Here is a 26,893-nt window from a genome sequence, read left to right on the forward strand (position 1 = left end):
CCATCAGCAAATGTATCCATCTTGGAGACAATTTTATCAGGAAGGTCATTTATGAATATCAGGAATGATAAAGGTGTGTTTTCTTTTTCTCTTTTCTACAATGAACAATGTAGAATGTTTAAATATTCTTATGGAAGTTTTGCGTGGGTGATGTACCAAGTGTATTGGCAAATATGCTTTTTTACTACGGTCTAAGTTGATTCCTGCAGATCAATATTTATTTGATTATGCATAACTTGCAGGAAATCTTCCTGAAATAATATAAGTTACTTTGTCTGTTTGTTTGCAGAATGGTCTCTAATAAACTTTGTCAAGTTTTGGTCTACAGACTTGATGCATAGGGGACTCGGACTTGTGGAACAAATTTGATTTGTTTTTTAGTCAGTAAAAACAGCTGCTATGGGGTCAAAATTGAAAAAGTGGAACTTGGCAGGCCTAAGTTGACCTAAAGTCCTTCTCTACGCATGCACAACTATACATTCATACTGTTACACTGTTAAACTGTGTGTGTGTTTTTTTTTTTTAAGTTTTGATATCCATCTGTTCTTAGCTCAGATAGCAGCCAATACTGCTTGAAAGCTAAATGCTTTGGTTTCAATGATGCAAGTAATATTTTTTTTCTTTTCGTTTTTAAATCACTACTATATATTGGGTACAATATAATAATCAATAGAGACTTGGCTCTATGATAATAAAACGAAATCTGCATAAATTATCATATTTAAGAGTATTTAACGACCAGACATGCATTGTTTAAACTTGCAAATTGACATTTTCTAATCAATACATTTTATGGAAATATGTAATGAATGATGTTATGTTTACAGTTATGCAATGATGTCTGTTTTTTGTCTTGAGAGTCTGACAGTCTGCAATTCCAGTCTCTAAGTTGACAGTCGTGAGGATTAATTGCATTCAAATTCCATTGTCTAAAATGGTTTGCATCCAATTTTCCTCAAGTTTTAAGATCTCTACATTTTCTTATCTAGGAGTTCCTCCTTTCAATGTGGCCAAACCAATGTAGCCGATTAGCCATCATGTAATATTCAGCCTCGTTATCACGGTACCAGTGCTAATGTAATTACCATTTGTCAACATCGCCGCCAACACGGTTTCCGTGGTCTTCTCCTTTGTCTTTTCTTCTGGCTGTGTTGTCATCTCTCACAATGGCAGCTGCTGTGTTGGTGAATACAGGTTTACAAATATAATAAAATACAAAAACACAAACTTTGACACATTCTGCAAATATCAGTTGCACTCTCTGTGTGTGTGTAATCATTGATCCTCTACGCACTAACGCTAATATATTGCATGTTTTGTTGAAGCCATGTTTGTCAGTCGGTTGATCGATTCATCTCATTATCTTGACCTACTAAAACTTTTCTGATCTTGTACAAGTCACAACTTGTCTTCCACTGTGTCTAACTCACAAATGTCAACTGTCATCAACTGTCGCAAACCCAAGACTGTCCACAAACTGTCGTAAATTGTCACACAACTCATTGATACTCCTAAAACTAATTCTAAATTATATTAACTTTCTTTGTCCCAATTATCACACGTTGACTAACAATCCCATTTCAGCTTCCTTTTGTGTACCTTGATGAACAATTTCATATCCATTGTCTTTCCACTTTTGTTTTTTTTGTTTTTTTCAATAAACTCATTTCCTCTTATCTTTTGTCATATTTCTTTTCTCAGTCTCCCTCACTTCCCAACACTTGGAGGGGAAATATGCCGATAGTGTTACAAATGGAAATTTATTGAAATACAAATGAAAGAAACAAAAAATGCAAATACCTTGACTGTTTTGTCATCTGAAGCAGTACACATACTGGCTCCATCATGACTAAATTCAACACTACGAACAGCAGAAATATGTGCGCGGAGAGTTTTTGAAAATCCATTTCTGAGTAAAAACCACAACCATCCGCAAATCACCCCCAACCGTCGTAAAACTCTGACAAAATTCCCAACTAAAACCAACTCTGAATTATATTGACTTTCTTTGTCCTAATCATCGCCACAACTTGACTAACAATCCCACCTTAGCTTCCTTTTGTGTACCTTGATGAACAACTTCTTATCCATTGTCTCTCCACCAACCCTATTTCCTATACTTTTATTTATCTGATAAACTTATTTCCTCTTTTTTTTCTGTGTTTCTTTTTCTCTTTCTCCCCTACTTTCTAACAACTCGAGATCAATAGTATCCGAGCTAATATATCATGTCTGACATGACATTACGATCATTACCTTAAAGACTGGTGAGTGAGGACTAGATGGGTACCCATCACTCACTTCCATACCACATCAGGCACCTAACACTATATACTCTTCACCTTGTTGTGAGTTTGAAAAACTTACCCCATGCTGATTTTTACCCTAATAATAAAGCTAAACTTGCAATCCCTTCCAGCACTTAATAAATTCCTTTTGTTGTTTTGGGAATTTATCTCTTTGGTAGGTTGTCATTCAAGTTCACTTCAGTTAAGTGGGAGTGCCTGTCCTAGACCATAAGGAATATTCAATGAGGAGTTGCAAAGTCTTTCAAATTGAAACCTATTTTCTGTTTACTTATTGTGACTTGTTTGATGTGAATTGCAAGTGGGTTATCTGTAATATAAATCTCACCTATCTGTTTAAATGTATGTATAGTTATTTATTTATTTTTTTAAATTTTTTTTTGTCGCCATTTTCGCAAGTCATCGTATCAGGTTGGAATGACTTTACTAATTTCAATGTTCTGAACTTCCAGTCGCATCATGGACGTCAGGTTTTTTTTTTCACGTTCTTTTCCGTCTTCACGTCACGGGTTCAAGCCTGCCTACTACCACTTTTTTTTTTTTTTTTTTTTTTTTTTTTTTTGCTCAACACACACCTCCAAACACCCGAGCAATGGCAGGCTAGTAACAAATAAAAGTAAAAATTAAAAAAACCAAAAAAAAAATGATGGCAACAATCCTTATAGGTTAAAAATAAATGGGTATTTACAAAAGAAGTCAATAAATGAAAAAAAAAAAAAAAAAAAATTCAAATATATAATAAATAAATATTACTAAAGGCAAGATAAGTTACTTTTCTACCAACCTGGATAATTTTTGTGTTTTAACATTTTGAAACTTTTATTCAGTTCAAGAAAGAATTAGGCTCTAGTTTGTAAGTTAACCTGATATCAACATCACTGACTCCAAACATGCCGTCTTCGTATAATCAATAATGGTTGAAAACTGGAAAATAAAACAAAATACTGATAGTAATCCACCCAATAAGTATTACGTGACATTTCTTGGGTGGATTGCTATCAGTATTTTTTTTTTTTTTTTTTTCCAATTTTCAACATTATATGAAGACGGCATGTTTGGGGTTGGTAATGCTGCTATTGGTTTGACTTACAAACTAGAGATTAATTCTTTTTAACTGAATGGAAGCTTCAAAATATGTTAAAACACACAAAACTTATTCAGGTAGGTAGAAGAATAATTTATCTTGCCTTTGGTAACATTTATTTGTTAGACTCTGTGGCGCAGTAGTTAGAGTATTTGGAAAATCAATTGTAAAAAGTGATACTCTCCTGAAGGTTGAAGGTTCAATTTTTAGTGTGGGCGACTGAAAAGTACAATGGTGAATTATTTAAGACCTCTATCCAGTCATGGCTAATGGAACAAGAGCATGCTACCCCTATGAAGTAAATAAAGGGTTCGTTCAAAATTCATTCAAATTCCCGAGTTCAACAAGAAACACCTGAAGAAGGTCGGAGGTTATATCGACTGAAACGTTGTGAAAATAACACTCAAGATGAGAACAGTAGCTATGAATAATCAATCCTCATCTCAAAAATGTAAAATTTATTTGTTATATATTTGAATTTTTTACCCTTTTATTTTTTCGTTTATCGGTTTTTCTCTAAATCCCCAAATAAATCAGATTAGGATCCAATAAATTCGTAATCATTTTTCACATTTATCATGAAAAAAATATCATCCGTAAACATTTTTCACATTTATCATGAAAAAAATATCATCCGTAATCATTTTTCACATTTATCATGAAAAAAATATCATCCGTAAACATTTTTCACATTTATCATGAAAAAAATATCATCCGTAAACATTTTTCACATTTATTATGAAAAAAATATCATCCGTAAACATTTTTCACATTTATCATGAAAAAAATATCATCCGTAATCATTTTTCACATTTATCATGAAAAAAATATCATCCGTAAACATTTTTCACATTTATCATGAAAAAAATATCATCCGTAAACATTTTTCACATTTATCATGAAAAAAATATCATCCGTAAACATTTTTCACATTTATCATGAAAAAATATCATCCGTAAACATTTTTCACATTTATCATGAAAAAAATATCATCCGTAATCATTTTTCACATTTATCATGAAAAAATATCATCCGTAAACATTTTTCACATTTATCATGAAAAAATATCATCCGTAAACATTTTTCACATTTATCATGAAAAAAATATCATCCGTAAACATTTTTCACATTTATCATGAAAAAATATCATCCGTAAACATTTTTCACATTTATCATGAAAAAAATATCATCCGTAATCATTTTTCACATTTATCATGAAAAAATATCATCCGTAAACATTTTTCACATTTATCATGAAAAAAATATCATCCGTAATCATTTTTCACATTTATCATGAAAAAAATATCATCCGTAAACATTTTTCACATTTATCATGAAAAAAATATCATCCGTAATCATTTTTCACATTTATCATGAAAAAATTATCATCCGTAATCATTTTTCACATTTATCATGAAAAAAATATCATCCGTAATCATTTTTCACATTTATCATGAAAAAAATATCATCCGTAATCATTTTTCACATTTATCATGAAAAAAATATCATCCGTAAACATTTTTCACATTTATCATGAAAAAAATATCATCCGTAAACATTTTTCACATTTATCATGAAAAAATATCATCCGTAAACATTTTTCACATTTATCATGAAAAAATATCATCCGTAAACATTTTTCACATTTATCATGAAAAAATATCATCCGTAAACATTTTTCACATTTATCATGAAAAAAATATCATCCGTAAACATTTTTCACATTTATGAAAAAATATCATCCGTAAACATTTTTCACATTTATCATAAAAAAATATCATCCGTAAACATTTTTCACATTTATCATAAAAAAAATATCATCCGTAAACATTTTTCACATTTATCATGAAAAAAATATCATCCGTAATCATTTTTCACATTTATCATGAAAAAAATATCATCCGTAAACATTTTTCACATTTATCATGAAAAAAATATCATCCGTAAACATTTTTCACATTTATCATGAAAAAATATCATCCGTAAACATTTTTCACATTTATCATAAAAAAATATCATTCGTAAACATTTTTCACATTTATCATGAAAAAAATATCAAAATCACATTCTAATCAGTTTATTTTTATTATTTTTAATTTTTTGTCTGTCATGTTATATGCATGTGAATGCTGTTATGAGCTGAGTTTTTCTGAGGACGCACAGGAATGACGTGGTTTAGTCATGTATTCTTTGATGATAGTTCTTACTCCCTACTTTTGAGATTAAATGTGTCCAGACTGGAGTCAACTTTATGTTGCAAATGCCTCAAATGTGATATGCGTTCAGTTATCTACATTATAACGACATATAAAATTATATTCTGTTGGAAGTTTTTAGTGATCTCTCTTACCTGTTGTTAGTTATTGGCTGGGAAAACAAAGATGGCGGTTTAGACAAATGGACAACTCTCTGTTCGTTACACAAATTGAATCATAAACTAACTCTCGTAGCAAACGTTGAAACACATTTCTTTTATAAAACGCTCACCTATTTTGCTAAAGATTCATATGCTGCGTGGAAGCAAGATATAAGCATGTGGTCGTTATTTACAGATTTATGTCACGTTAAAAACAGCAATATTTTTGTCACTGCAACAAAATATAAGAATGTGTTCGACATTTGCCAATAATGCATTTCAGTGGAGCAAATGGATTGAATATAATTATTGACAAATTAGATGAAATTTGCAGGATGAAATCACGATGGCATATATGTCATTTAAGGAGTTCTCAGTCTCCCCCACTTCCAACACTTGGGTCAGTCCTGGATATGACCTTAAACTATATCCAGTGGTGAGGCCCCAGCTTGCGGGCTTTGGGGAGTGTGGAACCACCCTTTAATTGCCATTGCTCCCAGGTCCACTCTGACATGGAGTGGTAGTACCTGTTAGGGTCCCAACTATGAGTTAAATAGAAACCGACTTGTAAACAACAAATATATTCTATTAAAAAATCTTTCTTCAAAATCTTTGGATTTGGCATTAAATAACCTGAAAAGGGTTGATATGCCGTAAAACAAAAACAACCAACCAACCAATCCAACACCTGGGTGATAGTGTCACAAGTGAAAATTAATTGAAATACTGTCGCAAAATTCATAACCGCAACTAAAATTAACTCTAAATTATATTCACATTCTTTTTCCTAATTATCATCACAACTCGACTAACAATCCCATTCAGCTTCCTTTTGTGTACCTTGATGAACAATTTCCTATCCATTGTTTTTCCACTTTTGTTTTTTTTTTTTTGTTTTTTTCAATAAACTCATTTCCTTTTTTTTTTTTTTTTTTTTTTTTTTCAATAAACTCATTTTCTCTTATCTTTTGTCGTATTTCTTTTCTCAGTCTCCCTCACTTTCCAACACTTGGAGAGGAGATATGCCGATAGTGTTACAAATGGAAATTCATTGAAATATAAGTAAACAAAAAAAAAAAAATGCAAATACCTTGACTGTTTTGTCATCTGAAGCAGTACACATACTGGCTCCATCATGACTAAATTCAACACTACGAACAGCAGAAATATGTGCGCGGAGAGTTTTTGAAGATCCATTTCTGAGTAAAAGCAACAACTATCCACAAATCCCCCTCAACCGTCGTAAAACTCTGACAAAATTCACAACTAAAACTAACTCTGAATTATATTGACTTTCTTTGTCCTAATCATCGCCACAACTTGACTAACAATCCCACCTTAGCTTCCTTTTGTGTACCTTGATGAACAACTTTCTATCCATTGTCTTTCCACCAACCCTATTTCCTATACTTTTATTTATCTGATAAACTTATTTCCTCTTCTTTTTTTATTTCTTTTTCTCTTTCTCCCCTACTTTCTAACAACTCGAGATCAATAGTATCCGAGCTAATATATCAAGTCTGACATGACATTACGATCATTACCTTAAAGACTGGTGAGTGAGGACTAGATGGGTACCCATCACTCACTTCCATACCACATCAGGCACCTAACACTATATACGCTTCACCTTATTGTGAGTTTGAAAAACTTACCCCATGCTGATTTTTACCCTAATAATAAACTTGCAATCTCTTCCAGCACTTAATAAATTCCTTTTGTTGTTTTGGGAATTTATCTCTTTGGTAGGTTGTCATTCAAGTTCACTTCAGTTAAGTATCCATTGTCTTCCCACCAACCCTATTTCCTATACTTTTATTTATCTGATAAACTTATTTTCTCTTTTTTTTCTGTATTTCTTTTTCTCTTTCTCCCCTACTTTCAAACAACTGGAGATCAATAGTATCCGAGCTAATATACCAAGTCTGATCTGACATGACATTGCATATCCATTTGATCATTAGATGGTCGGAAGTAATAAAAGCGAATTTTTGGTGCAATATGAGTTTCCGTATAAAAAATTATAGGAACTTCGAATTACTCTAGCAGGAGCCCAGGCTTATTTTTTTTTATTTTTTGTTATTATTAATGTGATACGTGTATCGCAGGAAAATGTGATACATGTATCGCAGGAAAACAACGAAATTATCAAAAAGCACATCTTCAAGCTTAACACGTGCAACGGTGAGAGATGCCCTGAAGAAAACATTTTTTGATATTTCACCAACGGAATGTAAAATCGTTGCCGAAACAGTAAATTACTGTAGCTGCAGATGTATTAAGAAACAAATGTATTAAGAAACAAAGACCTTACAGATTGTATAAAATCCTACGGACAGATAAGGTAAGATGATTTTAGATTCTGTGGAAATTATTTATTTATGAAAAATCATTACTGCATTGAAAAAAAAAATATTAAAAATTGGAAAACAATTTAAGCAAAACAAGGCCGATAGCCATTATCGCGTGCTCTCGTGTAATGAATGAATGCGTGAATGTAGGATTGACATGAAATTCTTAAAGATAAACTAAAATGACTGAAAAAATGGGCTGAAATGACTTAAATAAATAAAAAGTAAATGGCTTAGAATGACTTTAATGAACTTAAGGATGAATTGAATGACCTTAAGAATGACTTGAATGCTTAAAAAATAACTGGAATCCTTCAAAAACAACTTGAATGATCTGAAGAATAACTTGAATGGCTTTGAGACTGACTGGTTGTAAAGTGAGTGATTATTTTACATTAAATTAATACAGAAAAATGATTCCCCACTTTATATCACAATAAGTACAGCATGTAGTAAAACAGATACTACACTTTGATCTTGGGCAAAAGGCCAAGAAAAGGGTATTTATTTGCTCCCCCACTGAGCAAATTAGGCACAAGGCCAATTTTTAATGTGAGGAGTGAAGGGGAAATTGGGACCAACTCCCCGGGGAGTAGGGGAGCTGGATAGTGAGAGTTGGTCTGTAGGGTGATCCTTACATTGACCAAGGTCTTATATGTGGGGGGGGGACCCCACATATGGTCTTTGCTTGCAGTATCTGCCGGACAGATACTACACTTTGAGATATTAAATCCTTTCTTCATGTTAAAAATACTGTCAAAATCAACAATGAACAAAAAACTTAGGCACATGGCCAACTCAAAAGGGGGGATTGTGGGGGTCGTTGGTCATTCTTGTCACTCCAGAACTAAACAAAATCAAAAGTTTCTCCCAGCTAGTATCTCCTTTCACCATAATACCGCATTCACCCTTTTATACTGGGGGACGTCCTACTTAATTTCCAATTTTTAAAACATTTTTTATTGGCGTGTAAAAACAAAAAAAGCTAACAATAAAAATGGTACAATAATTCATTTGTGTCGAGGGGGGGGGTGATTAGTAGGACCCTCCCAACTCCGTCTAGTTGATAGACTGCCCGTTCCACTAGGTTTGTAAAAGGAACCTCGCTTCTGCGGGTCAGTCTCTAAGTGGGGATGCCCTCTAGATGGGGGTGAATGGAGAAAAGAAAATTTTGTGGGTAAGAAATGGGGGTTAGTTTGTATTTCTTTCTCTCCAAGATGGGTGAAATTTAGAGGAAGGGGTGAAAACAAAAATTGCAAGAAGGAGGGGGTGGGGATCTTGGAGGCTTCATAATCGGGGAGGGATGGAACACACACTCGGCTAGCTGAAAGGCTACTTGTTTAATTTTACTTTACGGAACTGCACGTTCCACACCTAGGCGGGAAACACATATTCCAGTTTGGCTCCTCTTCGTACACACAGACTTGCTACTTGTATCCATCTTCTGTCAAATGCCGCGCGATGCAGCCTTCTTCTATCACATCTGATCTTCACCTGCAGTTGGTGTTTAAAGAAAGCGATCAGATCCTGATCAGAAAAAGACAACACACGCCTCAGCTCTACCCTTTAAGGAAAGTTTCCTAGGAAGCCACGAATTGACTGCAGCCTCCACCTTTGACCGTACCTCCAACCAATTTTTGTCAAGCTGGAGACCCAATCCGAACCGGGCCATCCATCCAGCTGAAGGGCTCCGGGAGGTTGGTATTGCCACTCCAGGCCCCCAACCGCAGTCCTACCAACTTGCTGCAGTTTATCTTGGTCCCTGTAATTCTTTCATACTGAGCGAGCACCTCCGACACGATCTTGATGTCTCTGAAGCTCAACACAAAGATCGTTACATCATCAGCGAACGCGGATACCTTGGCGGCTGAGCCACCGGGTATTGCAATTCCGTGCAGGGCCGAATTTGCCTCCCCCACGTCTCAGCTTGCGGAGCAGGGGCTCTAAAGCCAGGACATAGAGCAGGGACGACAGCGGACAACCCTGATGAATGGACCAACCGAGAGATAAAAAAGGGTTTCGAGCGCTTTTCGTTGACTTGCACAACGGCTGTGGGCTGTCGATACATCACGGAGATCCACTTGCAGAAGTCCGGTTTAAAACCGGCGGCCTCTAAGACGGATGCCAAAAAACGATGGTCGACCCTATCGAAAGCTTTGGACTGATCTAAGTTGATCAGCACAGCTTCTGTGTCGTCATCTATCCCTCCCTCTAGGATCGTGCGGATCAGGTGCAAGTTGTTCTGAATCGATCTCCCCTTCACAGTATAGTTCTGTTCCGGTTCAACCAACTCGCCAATAACAACCTGCAGCCGATTCGACAGGACCTTGGCCAAAATATTCAACTCTGTGTTTAGCAGAGTTATGGGCCTGTAATCATCTAACTCTTCCCCACCAGGCCCATCACCTTTCCTCAGCAATGTGATCACTCCCTTGGTGACTTGCCCCGGGATCGATCCCTGAGAAAACCAATGGTTGAACACATCCGTCAGAAGGGGCAGAAACATGGGCGACAGCCTCAAATCCAGTTCATATGGCAGACCATCGAGTCCCGGCGATCTGTCACAGCTGACCTGCTTCAGCGCAGTAAAAACCTCCTGCTCCATCACCCGGCCCTCGCAACTAGCCGCCTCAAGGCGGGGAGAGTCAGCCAAATAGTCGCTAAACTCAAGGACCGGAAGATCGGGCTGCTGCGTAAAATGCTCCTCGAAATGTTCTTGAAACCCCTCGCAGATTTCCCGAGTCAATTCTAGAGTGTGTCCATTCGGATGTCTTACCTTTGCAATGTACTAGTCCGAGCCACGCCTAGAAATTTCATGACGCACGTCAGTGTTGGAGTTGACTGCTTCATTGCCTACCTTTCTAAGCCTAGCTCTGACTACTTGACCTTCATAATGCTCGCTATTCTCACGCAGAAGGTCCTGCTTAGTTAGTTCCTGACTAACCCTATCACCCTCCCCCGTAGCCCGGGCTAGTTTCTGCTCTAGCTTCTTCTTTGTCTTGGCCTTATTTAGTGCGAGGCGCTGGGCATACTTAACGGAGAAAGTTCTAATTTTGACTTTTAGACCTACCCACTACTTACTACCAGTAACCGCCCCCACTAGTGCTTTTTGAATTAATTCTATTAGCTTCTCATGGAAGTCTTGTATCTCCAGAAGGGAGGTGTTTAACTTCCAGTGAGCCACTAACTTAGGCCTATTTCCTAGCTTCAGCTGGGCCATAACTAGTTTATGGTCCATCTGGCCTAGCCAAGTGAACGTGGGACAAGATAAGAAGTCTACTTCGCCTCTCCCAACTAACATCCTGTCCAAGGAAGTGTTTGGATAGGAGGAAACACTATTGGTCCACGTCCTCATTTCCCACCCCAGATGCTCGACCCGAAACCTGTCGACCAGACCGCATCTAGCCATCAGATCAGCCAGGCTGGACTTGCGCCTCTCCGATCCTCTAGCATCGCCTCCTACCTTATCTATCTCGGGGTCTAAGATGGCGTTCCAATCTCCCATTAGCACTACCCGCTTCTGATAATCTACAAATGCGTCAAGCTGACTGAAGAATGAGACCCTCTCACGAGCGGTGCTGGACGCATGAACCGCGATCACCCGAAACACAGAATCTTTTATGGCAACATCGGCCACAACCAGCCTGGCCATGGCATCCCTATGAACAACGTCGACTGTCGCCGACAGGGTATGTTTAACCAGCACGGAAACTCCCTTCCCCCGCGGGCTGCCATATGCTGAAAAAAACTCAAAATCTTGGGCCAGCACCTGACAGTCCACAGAGGAAACGAAATGCGTCTCCTGAATCGCAGCCACATCCACTCCCAGGGACAAGAGGTTGTGCTGGAGGCGAGCCGCCTGGCCTGATGATCTCAAGCCTCTCGCATTCAAACTAGCCAAATTCAAAGCCATGGTACCTACCTTAGGGTATGTCACACTCAGATCTGAAGTCAGCGGAGAGAGGATGCCGACGTTATGTGCCATGCTCAAGGTGGTCAGGTTTTTCATATCCTGACCTTCTCTTGCAATGCCGCCGACGTCCAAAGGATAAATTAATTTCATGGCCCTGTAGAGTGACGGATGGACCAACACTGGAACCCTTCCCTTGCATTGTTTTGACAGTTCGTCAAGAGAAGGGTCATTTTTTTTCACCAGTTCGATTCCCGGAAATGCACCTTCAGCAGCCTGCAGCCTTCTCCACAAGTTGGTCTTGCAGGCCTCTGGAGTTCTGACAAAAGTTATTAAAAAGCTAAGAACAGCATCTATTAACAACAGACCTTTGATCTTAACCAAAAAGGCCAAGCACAAAAGTGTTATGGACAGACCAACCGACAGATATAGAGTCGCTTGCACGCAACTAAAAATGGGAATATTATAAATCAAAATTCATATACTTCAGTTATATCTATATATAAAAAACATTTTGTATGTGTGTTTGAGTTTGTTCTTTCTTTGATATTTAGATAGCTTTTTCATTTTTTTTTTTTTTTTGATATTATGAAACATACAAAATGTCAGGTTGCATTTAAGTCTTCCATACTATATATTGGGTACAGTCATTTGAACACGGTAGTGTTTGAATATATGGTTAAGTGACAGTTTTACTCATTTAGAACTGCTTTAAAGCTTCACCACTCACTCATTTTTCAAATGAATATTAGTTTATAGATCACCTTCTCAGCTATATTGTGGGGAAAAAAATTCAATTTTCGTTCAGTAAAACAAAATTTATGATGAATTTACTGGTGTTCAAAATCATAAAAATTCATGAGGTGAGCGACGTTTTTTTATGACTGGTTTCCATAGCAACCACATCGCTTCAGCGACTAGTGTTGCTACTAATTCACTGCTGTCGCAAAAAGAGAAGTAACAAGCAAAACAGAGAGAATGAAAGCAAGTGAGTGCCGTACATCGTTTTACATATGTGTATGTTAATGTTATAGGGCAAAAAAAATAAGACTGAATTTAAACAAAAAACAAGTGAATTTTCTAAAAACCTGGAAAAATCATGGATTACAATAGAAAAATGCGAGCATAAAAAGTAATATGGTAAAGCTTAAACATGGAAAAGAAAAGGACAAGATATTCTAGTAAAAAAATATAATAAATTTATAATTTAAAATATTGCAGCATAAGATTTTTTTTTAATTCAATTTAACATTATATAATCAATTTTTAATGCCGCAATATTTTTAATTATAAATTTATTCTATTTTTTACTAGAATATCTCGTCCTTTTCTTTTCCATGTTTAAGCTTAACCATATTACTTTTTCATGCTCGTATTTTTCTATTGTAGTATAATAATCAATAGAAAATTGGCTTTATAATAATAAATACAAAGTCCATATTAAAATAAAATTTAAATATTTTTTTATGACCGAGCAACATCGAGCAACCTACTAGTTATAAATAAAGTGGCTTTTGCATTCATAAGCTGAAATCTTTTAACAATGACGGCTTTCTTAACATGTGTTAGTATAGCAGATGACATTTTAATCTAAACTTGTTTGATTGTGACTGAAAAAAAGACAAGAAAAAAATAACAATGAGTGTTTTTTTAACAATTATAAAGTTACTTACGCTTGAAAGTATCCTATACCTCCATAAGGCCACCATTCGCCCATGTATGGAGTATTGTTCTCACATTTGGCCTGGTGCATCTGCTACTAGTCTCTCGCTCCTAGACAAGGTTCAAAAGAGAGTTGCCAACCTGATAGGCCCTGAACTGGCATCTAAGCTTCAGCCTCTGTCCCATCGATGAAATGTTGCATCTCTCTGCCTGTCTTAAAGTATTTTAATGATAGATGCTCTGACGAATTACAAGCCCTTATACCCCTTTGACGTAAATACCCTCGACAAACCCAGCAAGCAGCAAAGTCCCACCCCTACACAGAGATCCCTAGATGTAAGAACGCCTTCTACTCTAATAGTTTTTTCGAGAACTGCTAGACTTTGGAATTCCCTTCCGGGTTCCTGCTTCCTCAACTGTACTGACATGCAGAAGTTCAAGTGTAATGTGAACAGATTTGCTGCTCAACTCCCTGCATAGTATCCCTGCAACTTATGTCTCTATGTTTTCTTAGAACTGCACGCCTGTGGAACGCTGTTCCGTCTGCCTGCTCTCCACCGGACTACAACTTGGATGTCTTCAAGTCCAATGTTAACAAATTCCTAATGAACCGCCCCCTTAAGTAAACACTTCATCAAATCTCCACACTAACGTAATGTACTTGCAATAACCCTTATCCCTGAATGGCTTCCGGGCCTTGATAAGTGGTGATCACTGTGTAAAAAAAAAAAAAAAAAAAAAAAAAAAACATCAAAGTGGCACTGTGTCTTGTTTGGGATGAAAATGTAATTAATAAAAAAAAAAATTTTTAATAATAACTTCATTTTAAAATCACTTTAAAACTTTTTTTTTTATAGGCAGAGGAGTATAGACCAACTGGTGTCAACTTAAAATCCTTGTACTATTAAAATGTAATCCGTAAGTAAAACAAAATGTTAACCTATTAATCTTGCGTTAGTCACCTGGGTGCTCCAAACATGGTTATACACCCTGATACAAAAATGTTTATAGTGTAATTATTTTGTAAAATATAGTTATCCTGCTGGTTCTGTATATGTATACAGTTCCTGTTTAAAAGTTTGGATCATTTGTAGCTTGTTGATATTAATATAAAATAATACAATAAAATAAATTATAAAACAAAGAAAAAAATTAAGATATTAAATTACCTAAGCTCATAGTTACAAGACTGAAAGAGTAATAAATTGTAAATAAAATAAAAATCCCATCAAAATTTATGATAAAGAAAATACCAAAACATTAATTCCATATTAAATATTACAGAGTAATCTAATGATACATAATATGTGCTTATATCTACAAATTTTCATTCCCATTGAAAAAATACAAAAATATATATAAATCATAAAATCATACCTATGTTAGTCAGCTGGGGTGGCTGGACACCCCAGAAGGACAAAGCGACGTCTCCCTCCAAGGAAAACAGATACAACTGCGCCATACCAGGTTTGCTATACCCTCACTGAATCATTCGTAGACATCTATGCTGATGACACTACTATCTATGGTAGCACATCTAAGACCGTAAACGACCAAGTTCTCTCTGATTCTCTCTCCTCTGATCTTGAGCAAGGGGTACAATGGGTAAAGGAGTGGCTGGTTACTTCTAATGCATCTAAAACCAAGCTTTTATTTTTACATCATCAACGTTCTGATCCACATTTGGCATCAATTGAAATGAATGGCTCTCGTCTTGAGGAGGCCTTATGTTTTGACAAGCTTCTGGGCTTGACCTTTATTCCTGATCTTAAATGGAACACACATTAAATCCGTTGCCAAGGCCGCTGGAAAAATGGTGAGATCCTTCTATCGATCCAGTAGATATCTCACTGCTGATGCAATTCTCTATCTATATAAGAGCCAGGTACGTCCAAGGATGGAGTACTGTTGCCACATTTGGGCAAGAGCTGCTAGAAAGGACTTGTCCTGCCTTGATAGAGTTCAAAATAGACTTTGTAGCCTTGTGGGGGATATTCTTTTCTCTTCCCTGCAACCTCTATCTCACAGAAGAGATGTTGCGAATTTGTCTCTGCTTTATCGTTATTTTCATGTTTTCATGGGAAGTGTTTGGCTGAGCTCCATTCTATGCCCCTCCCTCACCAAACTTTCACAAGAAACACTCGTCTAGCAGAAAACACTATCACTAATTTCCCCCACTCTTTATCTGCCTAAACCTAAACGTAGATTCCATGAGCAAAGTTTTTTCTTAGAACTGCACGCCTATGGAATTGTCTTCCATTTTTCTGCTGTTCAGCTGACTGTAATATGGTTGTCTTCAAGTCTAAGGTAAACAAGTTTTTGATGAGCCGTTCCATATAAGTCAACAAATTTACCCAATCTCCATTACTAACGGTTACTATATTGTCCAATTGACTACTGTACACTCTTAACCCTTATCCTCGAGTGGCCTCTTTGCCTTGATAAGTGGTGATGCCTATGTAAAAAAAGAAAGAAAAAAAAACGGAGAGTACTGGGAGGGAGGAAAAGAAATAAGTTGCCAACTAGGAATTATGAACACTTAAGCAAAATTGGTGTGACAAAACACCCCATGGGACTAACGCAAGGTTAAGAAAATAAAGTACCTTTTATATAGATATTATGTAAAGCAGATCATTACTTTTAATCATTTGCTTTGACTTTCTTTGACCAGAACTAACTTCTGTCATTTCAAGAAATAGTTACATAACTTTATTTTTACTTTATTTTTTTTTTTTAAATAAACTAAATATTAAAAAAAAAAGACAGTGGAGTGTCAACTCAAAATCAAACCTATTAATTTGTAATTTCTACTTATATATAAAAGACACTTTGTCTGTGCATGCGTGAGTTTGTTCCCTTTGGCTGGTGAATTTTTTAAATTTTAATTTCACCCAAATGTACTGTATGTGTCTGGGAGTGTTCTTAGATAGGTTTTGTATCAGAATGCAATAATTATGAAAAATTGATAATCAAAAAAATCTAATTAAAAAAGGAATAGTACGATTTTGACCAAAGTTAACACTCTTATACAACCTAATATCACAAATGCATTTGATAAATTTTATCACCACACTGTTAATTTTATCACCAACACTGTTAAAAACAGCAGAGCCGCTGCATGCATTAACTCTTTATTCTATTCTTATTCATCTGATGTATTTTTTTACATCTTTTCAAGCCATATTTTATTCTTCTGTTTATCTAATATGGATACAAATCTAATATTAACCCCCATGCTTTATACTAACTCCTTGTAACAAGAGGGGAGCCATATTCTTCAAATCTATTTTAATTCTGAGAAAGAGTGTAAATTGTGCAGTAGATTAGCTATCCCAAACTAGTTTAGGATGCAAAAACTGGTTAATAAAGTTAATTTCCCTTAACTCCAACTTGCGATATCTCGTTTATTTTTTTTGGGTTATTTTGATAAAGTTTTTTTATAAAGTTTTTTTGATAAAGTTTTGAATTAAATAAAGTTTAATCTTTTTGCTTTATCTCTTCTCTTCTTTTCTCTATCTTCTTCTTCTATATATATATATATATATATAAAATGAACTCATTTTTTCCCATGTGAGTTTGACCTTAATAGGATTAAAAATCATGACATTACATTCAAAAAAAAATAAAATATAGCTAAGTTTTAAGTTATGTGCAACAAGTCATGTGTAAATAAAAAAATTAATTTCACGTAAAAATGTGCATTTTTTTTATTTATGTCCTATCGGGCGTTTTTGATAAATTTGAAGATTTTGTTAAATTATTTGGTACTCGTACAGTTTAGTCAAGACATTAAAAAATGAAAATACCGAAAAAAGTTTAAATTGTATGTATCAGTTATAGAACGAAGTTCTCCAAAAAGAAATTTCACTTAATTTCATCAAGTAGTTTTGGTTTTTTTTACAGCGGAAAAACACGTTTTTATGAGAGCGCGTTCAGGCAGCCATATTGGATTTTAAAAAAATTTTGTTTGAATTTTAGAAATGCCAAAGGGAGATAACTCCAGTTAAAGCGCTGACACCCCTCCCCATCTTTAATACTAGCTTTTCTTCCTAAAAATCGAAGATTTTGCTCAGTATCATAACAAAATGTTTTTTTGCTGTAAAAAAAAAAAAAAAAAAAAAAAAAAAAAAAAACTACTTGATGAAATTAAGTGAAATTTTTTTCCGGAGAACTTCGTTCCATAACGGATACATACAATTTAAACTTTTTTCGATATTTTCATTTTTTAATGTCTTGATTAAACTTTACAAGTTTCATATTTTTTTTTATTACACTGTACGATATTTAAAAAATAATAACTGAAAATATAATGCACGTGGTGCATTAATGAAAAAATTAATTTCACTGTAAAAATCATTTTCTTTTTTTTTATTTAATAATTCCCGAGATGGTACTTCTACAGTTTATCGCCGAAAATGGAAACGCTATTTTTTTGCGCACCTGTCGTTAAAATCCGAAGGAGAAATGAATATTTTAAACTATGACCAAAATTAGGAATAAATAAAAAAATTAAACTAGATATTAATTACTTCTGGAAAGAACTATGAAAAACAAGTAAATGAAGAAAGTGAAAGGGAACATATATCCGTAATTATTTAATTGAAAAGGTTTCAATTTAATTAATGAAAAAGGGAATGTTTTTCATGAAACGTATATATATTTTTATTATTAAAAACAGAAAATGTAAATGACATTCATAATTGTCTAAACTGGGCATGCGCCATTTGAAAACCAAAACATTTACTGTATAAAAATTTATCAAAATATAATTGTAAAAACATTTATAAACAACAAATAAATAATTTTAATGAAACATTTGAATTAAAGCAACTTTAAAGGGTCAACAACAAATTAATTTAGATGAAACCAAGAAATCATTATCTAGTTTAATTTTTTTTTTATTTATTTCATGCCTCAGTCATAGTTTAAAATACTTATTTCTCCCTCGGATTTTAACGACAGGTGCACGAAAAAAAAAATGGCATCTCCTTTTTCAACGATAAACTGTAGAAGTACCCCTGAGACCTATATGTTCTATCAGGTGTTTTTGATAAACTTGAACTGAAATATCTTAAGGTTGTGTTAGATGTTAGGTGTCAAAATCAACACCAGTGGAAATAAAGTTCAACTGGAATCTGTTCTCTCTGACTATTTGAAGAAATCCAGTTGATTCATTTCCACCTCCAAAGGAACAAAAAAAGTCCCTTAGTGAATCTGCTGAACATTCAGATAACTCCTGCAGTTGTGATGAAGAACCATCTCAGGATGTCTTCAGTTATGAGCATCAAGGACAATGGGTTGCTGTCTACTATGACACCAACTTTTACATTGTCAACTCATTGAGGTTATATTTGCATCCAGCGCTGTAATAAAATTTTTATCGCAAACCAAAGGTAGAAAAGATTTTTTTCGATGGTCTTTGTCAGAGTGCATTGCACAGGTAGTCAGCATTTGTTTACAGATGGGGTTTTGAGTTAATGCCAGTTTCAAGTGATGGTAGGATTTGAAATGTTCCTGATATATCTACCATAGAAAAATTCTGAGAGAAAATCGATAAGGAATTTTTTTTTTTATTATTCAATTTTCACCCCAAACAAGGCACAGTGCCACTTTGAAGCAGGGGGCTACTATCAGGGACTTAATTAGTGGGGTCATTATGAAGGGAGATGAGTAGAAAGATGTTTGTTAACATTACACTTGAACTTCTGCATATCAGTGCAGTTGGGAAAGCAGAATCCGGAAGGGAGTTCCAAAGACCCACAGTTCTGGGGAAGAAACTATTGGAGTAAAAGGCTTTATTGTCGTAAGAGCTTTGCCTATAAAATATCTTACTTGTTTACTTGTCTTAAGTTGAAAGTTTTTTAATGCTTGAAAAAAAAAAAAAAAAAAAAAAAATGACTGACTTTTTGTATAACAAATTTCTAAATCTTATTGTTGTCGGTCATTTTTTGGCGAGTTTAAATTCCCCAAAGTAAAAATATTTCTGTGGCAAAAAGTTTTGTTATTAGAAACAAGGCAAACATTTTTTTTTTTTAATTCCTCACCCAAAAATTAGTAAAGTTGCGAAGTTTTAAGCTTCTACCTCCAATCGTTACATTTTTACAGCAATTTCAGCAACGTATACTTTTGACTCATTTTTTAAACCTTTTTGCCCTTTTTACCAAATTGTCTGTTCGACTGCTTTTACATGGTCCACAGTTGAGTGGTTTCATCAATTTATAATTAAAAGAAAAAATTATCTTGATCTCTAATGTGTTATGAATCATACTAAGAAGATTCAATACATTAGCTATTGAAATGAAATTGATATGAACAATTAAAGTTGCATTTTCGTGTCCTATTTGCATTTTTCCCTCGTTGGTAGTGAGATTTTGCCTACTGTTTAGGTTGGTTTCAACTAATAATTATTGCTTTCATTAGTATTAATTTTCATTTACCACAAGATTATATTTATAAAGATTTTTCACTTGTTAGTAGCTTACATTTTTAGTTATATACTATGAAATTTGGCTTCTGGACCATGATAGCAAATTTTCAACTTTCCAACAACTTTTTAATCTGTTTTCATCCAGAAAAAAAAAGGGCTGGTAAAAAAAAGGGGGCTGGTAAAAAAAAAAAGGGGGCTGGTAAAGGATCAAAATTGAAAAATTGGTATGTGGGAGTCATTGGATTTTATATCTGTTTGTCAATTGTTTCACGAATGTGAATGGTTCACATGACAGATTCCTTAAGAATAAGTAGGTTTGAAAACACTTTAAAAGATCGTAGAAAGCTGGCCTAATGGTTATCGTACTTGACTCACTGTCCTTAGGTTTTTGTTTCAATCTCAGCTCGAGTATTTTTCTTTTTTATTTGCAATTACTATTTAGAAAAAACATAATACTCACATGCACAAGTCTCAGTTTCTGTATGAATTAAAATATATTTATGCAAATCAAATTGGAAAACCTGCTTGCTCAACGGTTGGTTTCCAACTCCACTTTAGACCCAACAAGCCATGCCCTCCTAAATTTCCCTTTGAAAACAGAAGCCACACTATAATCTGAAAATCACACCTTCCCATGATATATCTGAGTCTTTTGATAGGGTTTGGCAGAATGGTCTTAAGAAAATCAAATCACTTGGTATTACCAGATGAATACTTAACCAAATCAAATCCTTAAATAAGAGAAAAATCCAGGTTGTCCTTGATGGTCATATATGAAAAGAACATGATAGAAATGCAGGTGTGCCACAATTATTCCTGATATTCATAAATAACCTTCCTGATAAAATTGTCTCTGAAATGAATATATTTGCTGATGATACCACACTCTATAACACATTCAAGGAGAAAACGAATGAACACATATCTAAGAAGATGGCTAAAACCTTAGAGGAAGACCTCCAATCTGTAGTGGAATGGGGGGGGGGGGTTAAATGGATGGTGATATTTAATGCTGCTAAGACTAAGCTTGTTTCCTTTAATAACTACAAGAAACCTTCTCAATCACTGATTAGCATGGTTAATGATACACTACCTGAAAGTACTTTGTTTAAGCTCCTTGGCTTAACATTCATAGGTAACATGAATTGGAACAAATAAATTGAAGACATTGCTAAGGCTGCTGCAAAGGAAGTGAGCTCTTTACTGTGCTAGAAATTTGCTCACACCTGAAAGTATACTATATCTTTAGAAAGCCACTATTCGCCCATACGTAGAGTATTGTTGCCCCCAGTCTCTCCCTCTTAGACAAAATAGTTTAATGAAATGTGCTCTGAAGAACTCAAAACACTTGTTCCCCCTCAAAAATAAATAACGACTAACCAGACAAGCAACAAAATCCCACCCCTACACTGTAACGATCCCTAAATGCTGGAAAACCTACTCAAATAGTTTCTTCCCTTGAACTGCTAGACTTTGAAATTCCCTCATGGGCCCCGACTTCCCTGACGATACTGAGATGCAGAAGTTCAAGTGTCATGTGAACAGCTGCCTTGCTGTTCAACTCCCTTTATAGTATCCCTGCAAATTTGGTTCCAATTAATAGCCTCTTACATCAAAGTTGCACTGTGCCTTGTTTTGGGTGGGGAAAAAAAAAAAATGAAGTTCTCTACAGTGCAATGTAGACTACAATGTATTGTGAACTAAGTCATTGCAGGGAGGCAAGTGAAGCTTCCTTCGATTTGATTGAAAAAAAAAAATGAACGATTTACGAGCAATAGAAGTATTAGAAGTGTGAAGCATTTGTTGATTCTCATTCAATCTGATTAAAACAAAACTTCAATGGAAACAAAAGTAAATACTCCCAGGAACACTGGGAGAGTACAGCTAGTTTTTATATATTTGTTTATTTCCATTTATTAAATAAAATTCCAATAGAAAAGAAACAATTTTTGTCGTATTATTTAAATTCATCGGACTACTGTTCTGATCTTAAGTGTGATTTTCACAACAACGTTTCGGTCGATATAACCCCCGACATACTTCAGATGTATCTTATTGAACTCAGAAATGTTTCTGTCAAACTTGGGAATTTGGATGGAATTTCAAACGGAACCCTTTATTTACTTCATGGGGGTAGCATGCTCTTGTTCCGTCAACCATGACTGAATAGAGGTCCTAAGTAATTTGCAATTGTATTTTTCAGTAACCCACAGTAAGGATTGAACCTTGAACCTTCAGGAGAATATCACTTTTTACAATTGATTTTTTTCAAGTACTCTAACCACTGCTCTGCAGGTCCTTGCAGACAATTCTGGTACGAATTTTAGGAGCCTTAAACCTATTTTTATTTCTAGTTGTAAATATCACTATACATTTTTTTTTCAACCTATTACTTGTATATATTATCTCTTGTTTATAATTACTGGTTCCCATATCGTATTAAATTCTATATGAGGTCTACTTAGCAGTTGGTTATTCCCCAGCATATGTGCTGCTTCTTTCAGTCGTCTTACTCTCCACCATTCTTTTTTAATTCGTCCCATAATGGGAGATGGTTTCCCTTTTCCTTCCAGATATGGTCAGCTATAGGTTTAATCCGAAAAATACAATTGTGAAATTACTTAGGACCTCTATCCAATCCTGGCTGATGGAACAAGACCACACTACCCCCCATGAAGTAAATAAAGGGTTCCGCTCGAAATTCTGCCCAAATTCAGGAGTTCAACAAGATACAACTGAAGAAGGTCGGAGGTTACATCGACAGAAACGTTGTGAAAATCACATTTAAGATGAGAACAATAGTCCGATGAATCAAAATAATACGAATAATCAATCCTTATCTCAAAAATTCAGAAACAATTTTTTTTTGTTTTTAAAATCAGGATTTGCTCAAAGTTTTAAACATTTTAATCAAAAAGAGTAATCTGTTGTCTGATAAAATAATGCATTTTTAACTCAAAAACTATGAGAACGAAAGTTTAAAAAAAAAAATAAATAAATAAAATAAAAATCGAAATGTGTTGAATATGCAAGATGAGTTAGCACACTTTTATTTGTATCTTTAGAGATGATGATTTTCCTATAATGTAAATAAAACTGTTGAAAATGACATTGCAAATAAATCTAAGAATTCCAGGGGAGAAAATTTTACTAGTAAAATATGAAAACAATATTGCTTTCGAAAATAATCAGTTGGAAAAGAAAAGTAGATAGCCATTTATTAATTTTTGTAATAAAATATTTTCTTTAGAAATTTGAATTTTTTCTTAATGAATGTAAACTGTTTTTATTACATCGAAACTAAAATAGGAATTCATCAGATCATTTGCAGATTTTGGATGCAAAGTAAAAAAAAAAAAAGCAGTTTTGTTTTTCTCTCTAATTCAATGTGTTCTTCCATAAGTTTTATTAAAACTTAAACAAAAATAAGATGAAAAGAAAAAGATAGCTAGATGTTTATGAAATAAAATTGTAGAAAATGCGATTATTTTTTTTCTTTTAATGAATAAAATCTGTTATTAAAACAAAAAAAGGGGGAGCTATGAGATGATTCAGGTTTTAAATGCGAAACAAAAAAAATATATATATTAAAAAAAACTGGGATTTCTTTTGTTTTTTTTTTTGTTTTTTTATTCTGCAGTTTTCTCTAAAGTTGTGTTTTTTAATTTATTTTCAAGTTCATCAATGCGCTCTTCCATAAGTTTCATCGTTTGGAATATCCTCTGGTCGTTTTCTCTTTGTTTATTTTGATATAAATTCAGTTTTTCTTCAAACAGTAACATCTGATTTGTCTGGTCTGAAACTTCTTTCAGTTTATCTTCATACAAAGCGAGGCGTTTCTCTGTGACACTCATTGTCTGAAATTAAAATTTAAAAAAAAATGAGAATTAAAAAGAAAAAAAAAACATTTTAAGTTATTTTATTCCATTCTCATATTTATCAAAATTGCAATTCTCTAATTTGTCTTCAAAACATTTGTCAATCTTAACGATCCTCCTATTTTTGCATCTTATTTGACTGCTTTTATATGCTTTTAAATCTTTTTTATATGCTTTTATATTTTTTTTATATGCTTTTAAATCTTTTTTATATGCTTTTAAATCTTTTTTATATGCTTTTATATTTTTTTATATGCTTTTATATTTTTTTATATGCTTTTATATTTTTTTATATGCTTTTATATTTTTTTATATGCTTTTATATTTTTTTATATGCTTTTATATTTTTTTATATGCTTTTATATTTTTTTATATGCTTTTATATTTTTTATATGCTTTTATATTTTTTTATATGCTTTTATATTTTTTTATATGCTTTTATATTTTTTTATATGCTTTTATATATTTTTTTATATGCTTTTATATTTTTTATATGCTTTTATATATTTTTTTATATGCTTTTATATTTTTTTATATGCTTTTATATTTTTTTATATGCTTTTATATTTTTTTATATGCTTTTATATTTTTTTATATGCTTTTATATTTTTTTATATGCTTTTATATTTTTTTATATGCGTTTATATTTTTTTATATGCTTTTATATGCTTTGGAAGTTAAAAGTAAATCTAAAACTTTAGGCTCAGGTAGCTGACTATATATTCATTATACAGGGTTTATATCAATAATATTCAGTGGTGTGCACATATTTGCTAACTCTCAAATTTTTATTTTCTGAATATCTTGAACTGATGCAACTAGGTGGGGAGAGATGAAACTAGGTGGGGAGAGAAAAATAAAGAGAAGTTTTAAATGTTACACATTCTAACTCTTCTATGCTGTCGCACCTGTTCCCAGATGACGTCAAGTAACCATGCTAGTATTAGTGATGGGACGATTCCAATATTTTTCTTCGATTCCATACTAGATTTTCAATTCCGATTCTTTATAAATCGGACAACATTTAACTATAGATTTGTTAATTTTTCCTAATTATCGTAAAAACTCATGCGCAAATATTTTCTCATGAAATAAAAACACACTTATGGGAGGTGATCTATAGATTTTGTTTTAATGGTAGTTTAAAATTAATAACGATTTATTATTTTATTATTAATGTCAGCAGTGGAAGATTTTCTTTTAAACAAAATAAAAAAAAAAATTAAAGGAATCGTTTTTGGTATCGGAAAATAGACAAATTTTTCTGTTTCCGATACACTAAAGAGTTCCGATTTTTCCAATTCCCGATTCCAATTAATCGTCCAAAGACTAGCTAGAATATTATATTTGAAATTCCTATCTCACTTGGGGAAGATATCGTGTTTGTCTGTCAGTCAGATGATCAATTCATTTCACCATCTACTCAGAACCACGAGCTGTCTTCAACTGTCTAAACTCCAACTGATATCAACTCAAGTCTCATCAATTGTATTGCCGTAAAAACATCACAAAGCACTGGAGTCTGCAAATCACTCATTGATTGTTGAAAACACATAACCACTCCACAACATGCCTTTTTTTTTTTTTTTACACGGTGGTCACCACTTATCAAGTCCCGGAAGCCACTCAGGGATAAGGGTTATTGCAAGTACAGTACGTTTGTGTGGAGATTTTATGAAGTGTTTACTTAAGGGGGCGGTTCATTAGGAATTTGTTAACGTTGGACTTGAAGACATCCAAGTTGTAGTCAGGTGGGAAGCAGGCAGATGGAACAGAGTTCCACAGGCGTGTAGTTCTAAGAAAGAAGCTTTGTTCATGGAATCCACGTTTTGATTTAGGCACAGATAAAGAGTGGGGGAAATTTTTCACAGTGGATTCAGCTAGACGGGTGTTTTTCGTGAGAGATTGGAGTTCAGATGAGCACCTGTCATGGAAAAAACGATAAAACAAGGATAGGCTCGCAACGTCTCTTCTGTGGGAGAGAGGTTGCAGGGTAGAGAAAAGGGCATCCCCCACAAAGCAACTAAATATATCTACATCGAATGTTTGATCCTTTACAGTCTTTGCTATACTTTAATTAGAACCCTGCTATAGCTCTATTTTGTTTGTGTTAAGAAATAACTTCCAATCCATTGTCTACTGATAAACCCTATTTCAGATTTCTTTTGTTACTCAAACCTACTTCCTTTTGTTATACAGTGGAACTGCTAGATACAAAAGATTGCTTACAAAATTTTCAGCTTACAAAATGCGAAAATTATTTTATCCTACATAAGAAAAATTTTCAGGATATAAAAGATATGAGTGACAGATTATTTTTCAGTCATCTAATTTTTCGTGTTTTTGTTGAATTGTGGTGTATTTATAATTGTTTTAAAATTGGGGCTTTATTTAATTACAAATTTTTTTGGTTATAGTCAGTTAACATACTTCCTAACTTCCAGTGTGGCTGCTACCAGAAGTCGCTTTTTTTTTTCTCTCACATCTATATCTCTCCTGTACATACACTCTTTATTACATTTCTTCTGATCATTTTGATAATCATTGAAAAGGTTTTTTTTTTGTCTTATTTTAATTAAGAATTATTGAAAACCCTTTTTAAAATCTGAATTATTTTGAGAATAATATATACACTTCTTCAGGTGTATCTTGTTGAACTCAAGAATGTTTCTCTCGAATTCGGGAATTTGGGTGGAATTGTGAGCGGAACCCTTTATTTACTTGACGGGGGTAGTATGCTCTTGTTTCATCAACCATGACTGGATAGAGGTCCTAAGTAATTGGCAATTATAATTTTCAGTCGCCCACACTGAGGATTGAACCTTCAACCTTCAGGAGAATATCACTTTTATCAAGTATTACGCCATGGGTCCAAGATGAGAAGAGTATTCCAATGAATCCAAATGATACGAAGAACCA

At 34.0% G+C, this 26,893-nt stretch overlaps 2 protein-coding genes across 8 annotated transcripts in view; one reads left to right on the forward strand and one right to left on the reverse strand.

Annotated features, from left to right (window-relative positions):
* LOC145294109 (cyclin-Q-like) overlaps positions 1 to 26,893 on the forward strand; it is a 106,681-nt gene that overhangs the window by 33,944 nt on the left and 45,844 nt on the right. The window contains exon 7 of one of the 6 annotated variants that reach the window (XR_013869822.1): positions 14,527 to 14,587. The exons of 2 other annotated variants lie outside the window; for them this stretch is intronic. The gene's annotated coding sequence lies outside the window, so the exon portion shown is untranslated. Of the gene's footprint in view, positions 1 to 1,701; positions 2,648 to 14,525; positions 14,588 to 22,669; positions 22,689 to 26,893 lie in introns of those variants that run through there. 3 more of the 6 variants (XM_080141193.1, XM_080141194.1, XM_080141189.1) reach the window with 3 other exon arrangements.
* LOC145294106 (uncharacterized) overlaps positions 23,113 to 26,893 on the reverse strand; it is a 169,091-nt gene continuing 165,310 nt past the window's right edge. For both annotated transcript variants that reach the window (XM_080141178.1, XM_080141179.1), the window contains exon 14: positions 23,113 to 23,953. In XM_080141178.1, the coding sequence (XP_079997304.1) occupies positions 23,726 to 23,953 (228 nt within the window). In that variant the 3' untranslated portion in view covers positions 23,113 to 23,725. The remainder of the gene's footprint in view (positions 23,954 to 26,893) is intronic.

Source organism: Euprymna scolopes, chromosome 15 (genome assembly GCF_053919585.1).
Source record: "Euprymna scolopes isolate OS-2025 chromosome 15, ASM5391958v1, whole genome shotgun sequence".
In the NCBI taxonomy this organism is placed as follows: domain Eukaryota; kingdom Metazoa; phylum Mollusca; class Cephalopoda; order Sepiida; family Sepiolidae; genus Euprymna; species Euprymna scolopes.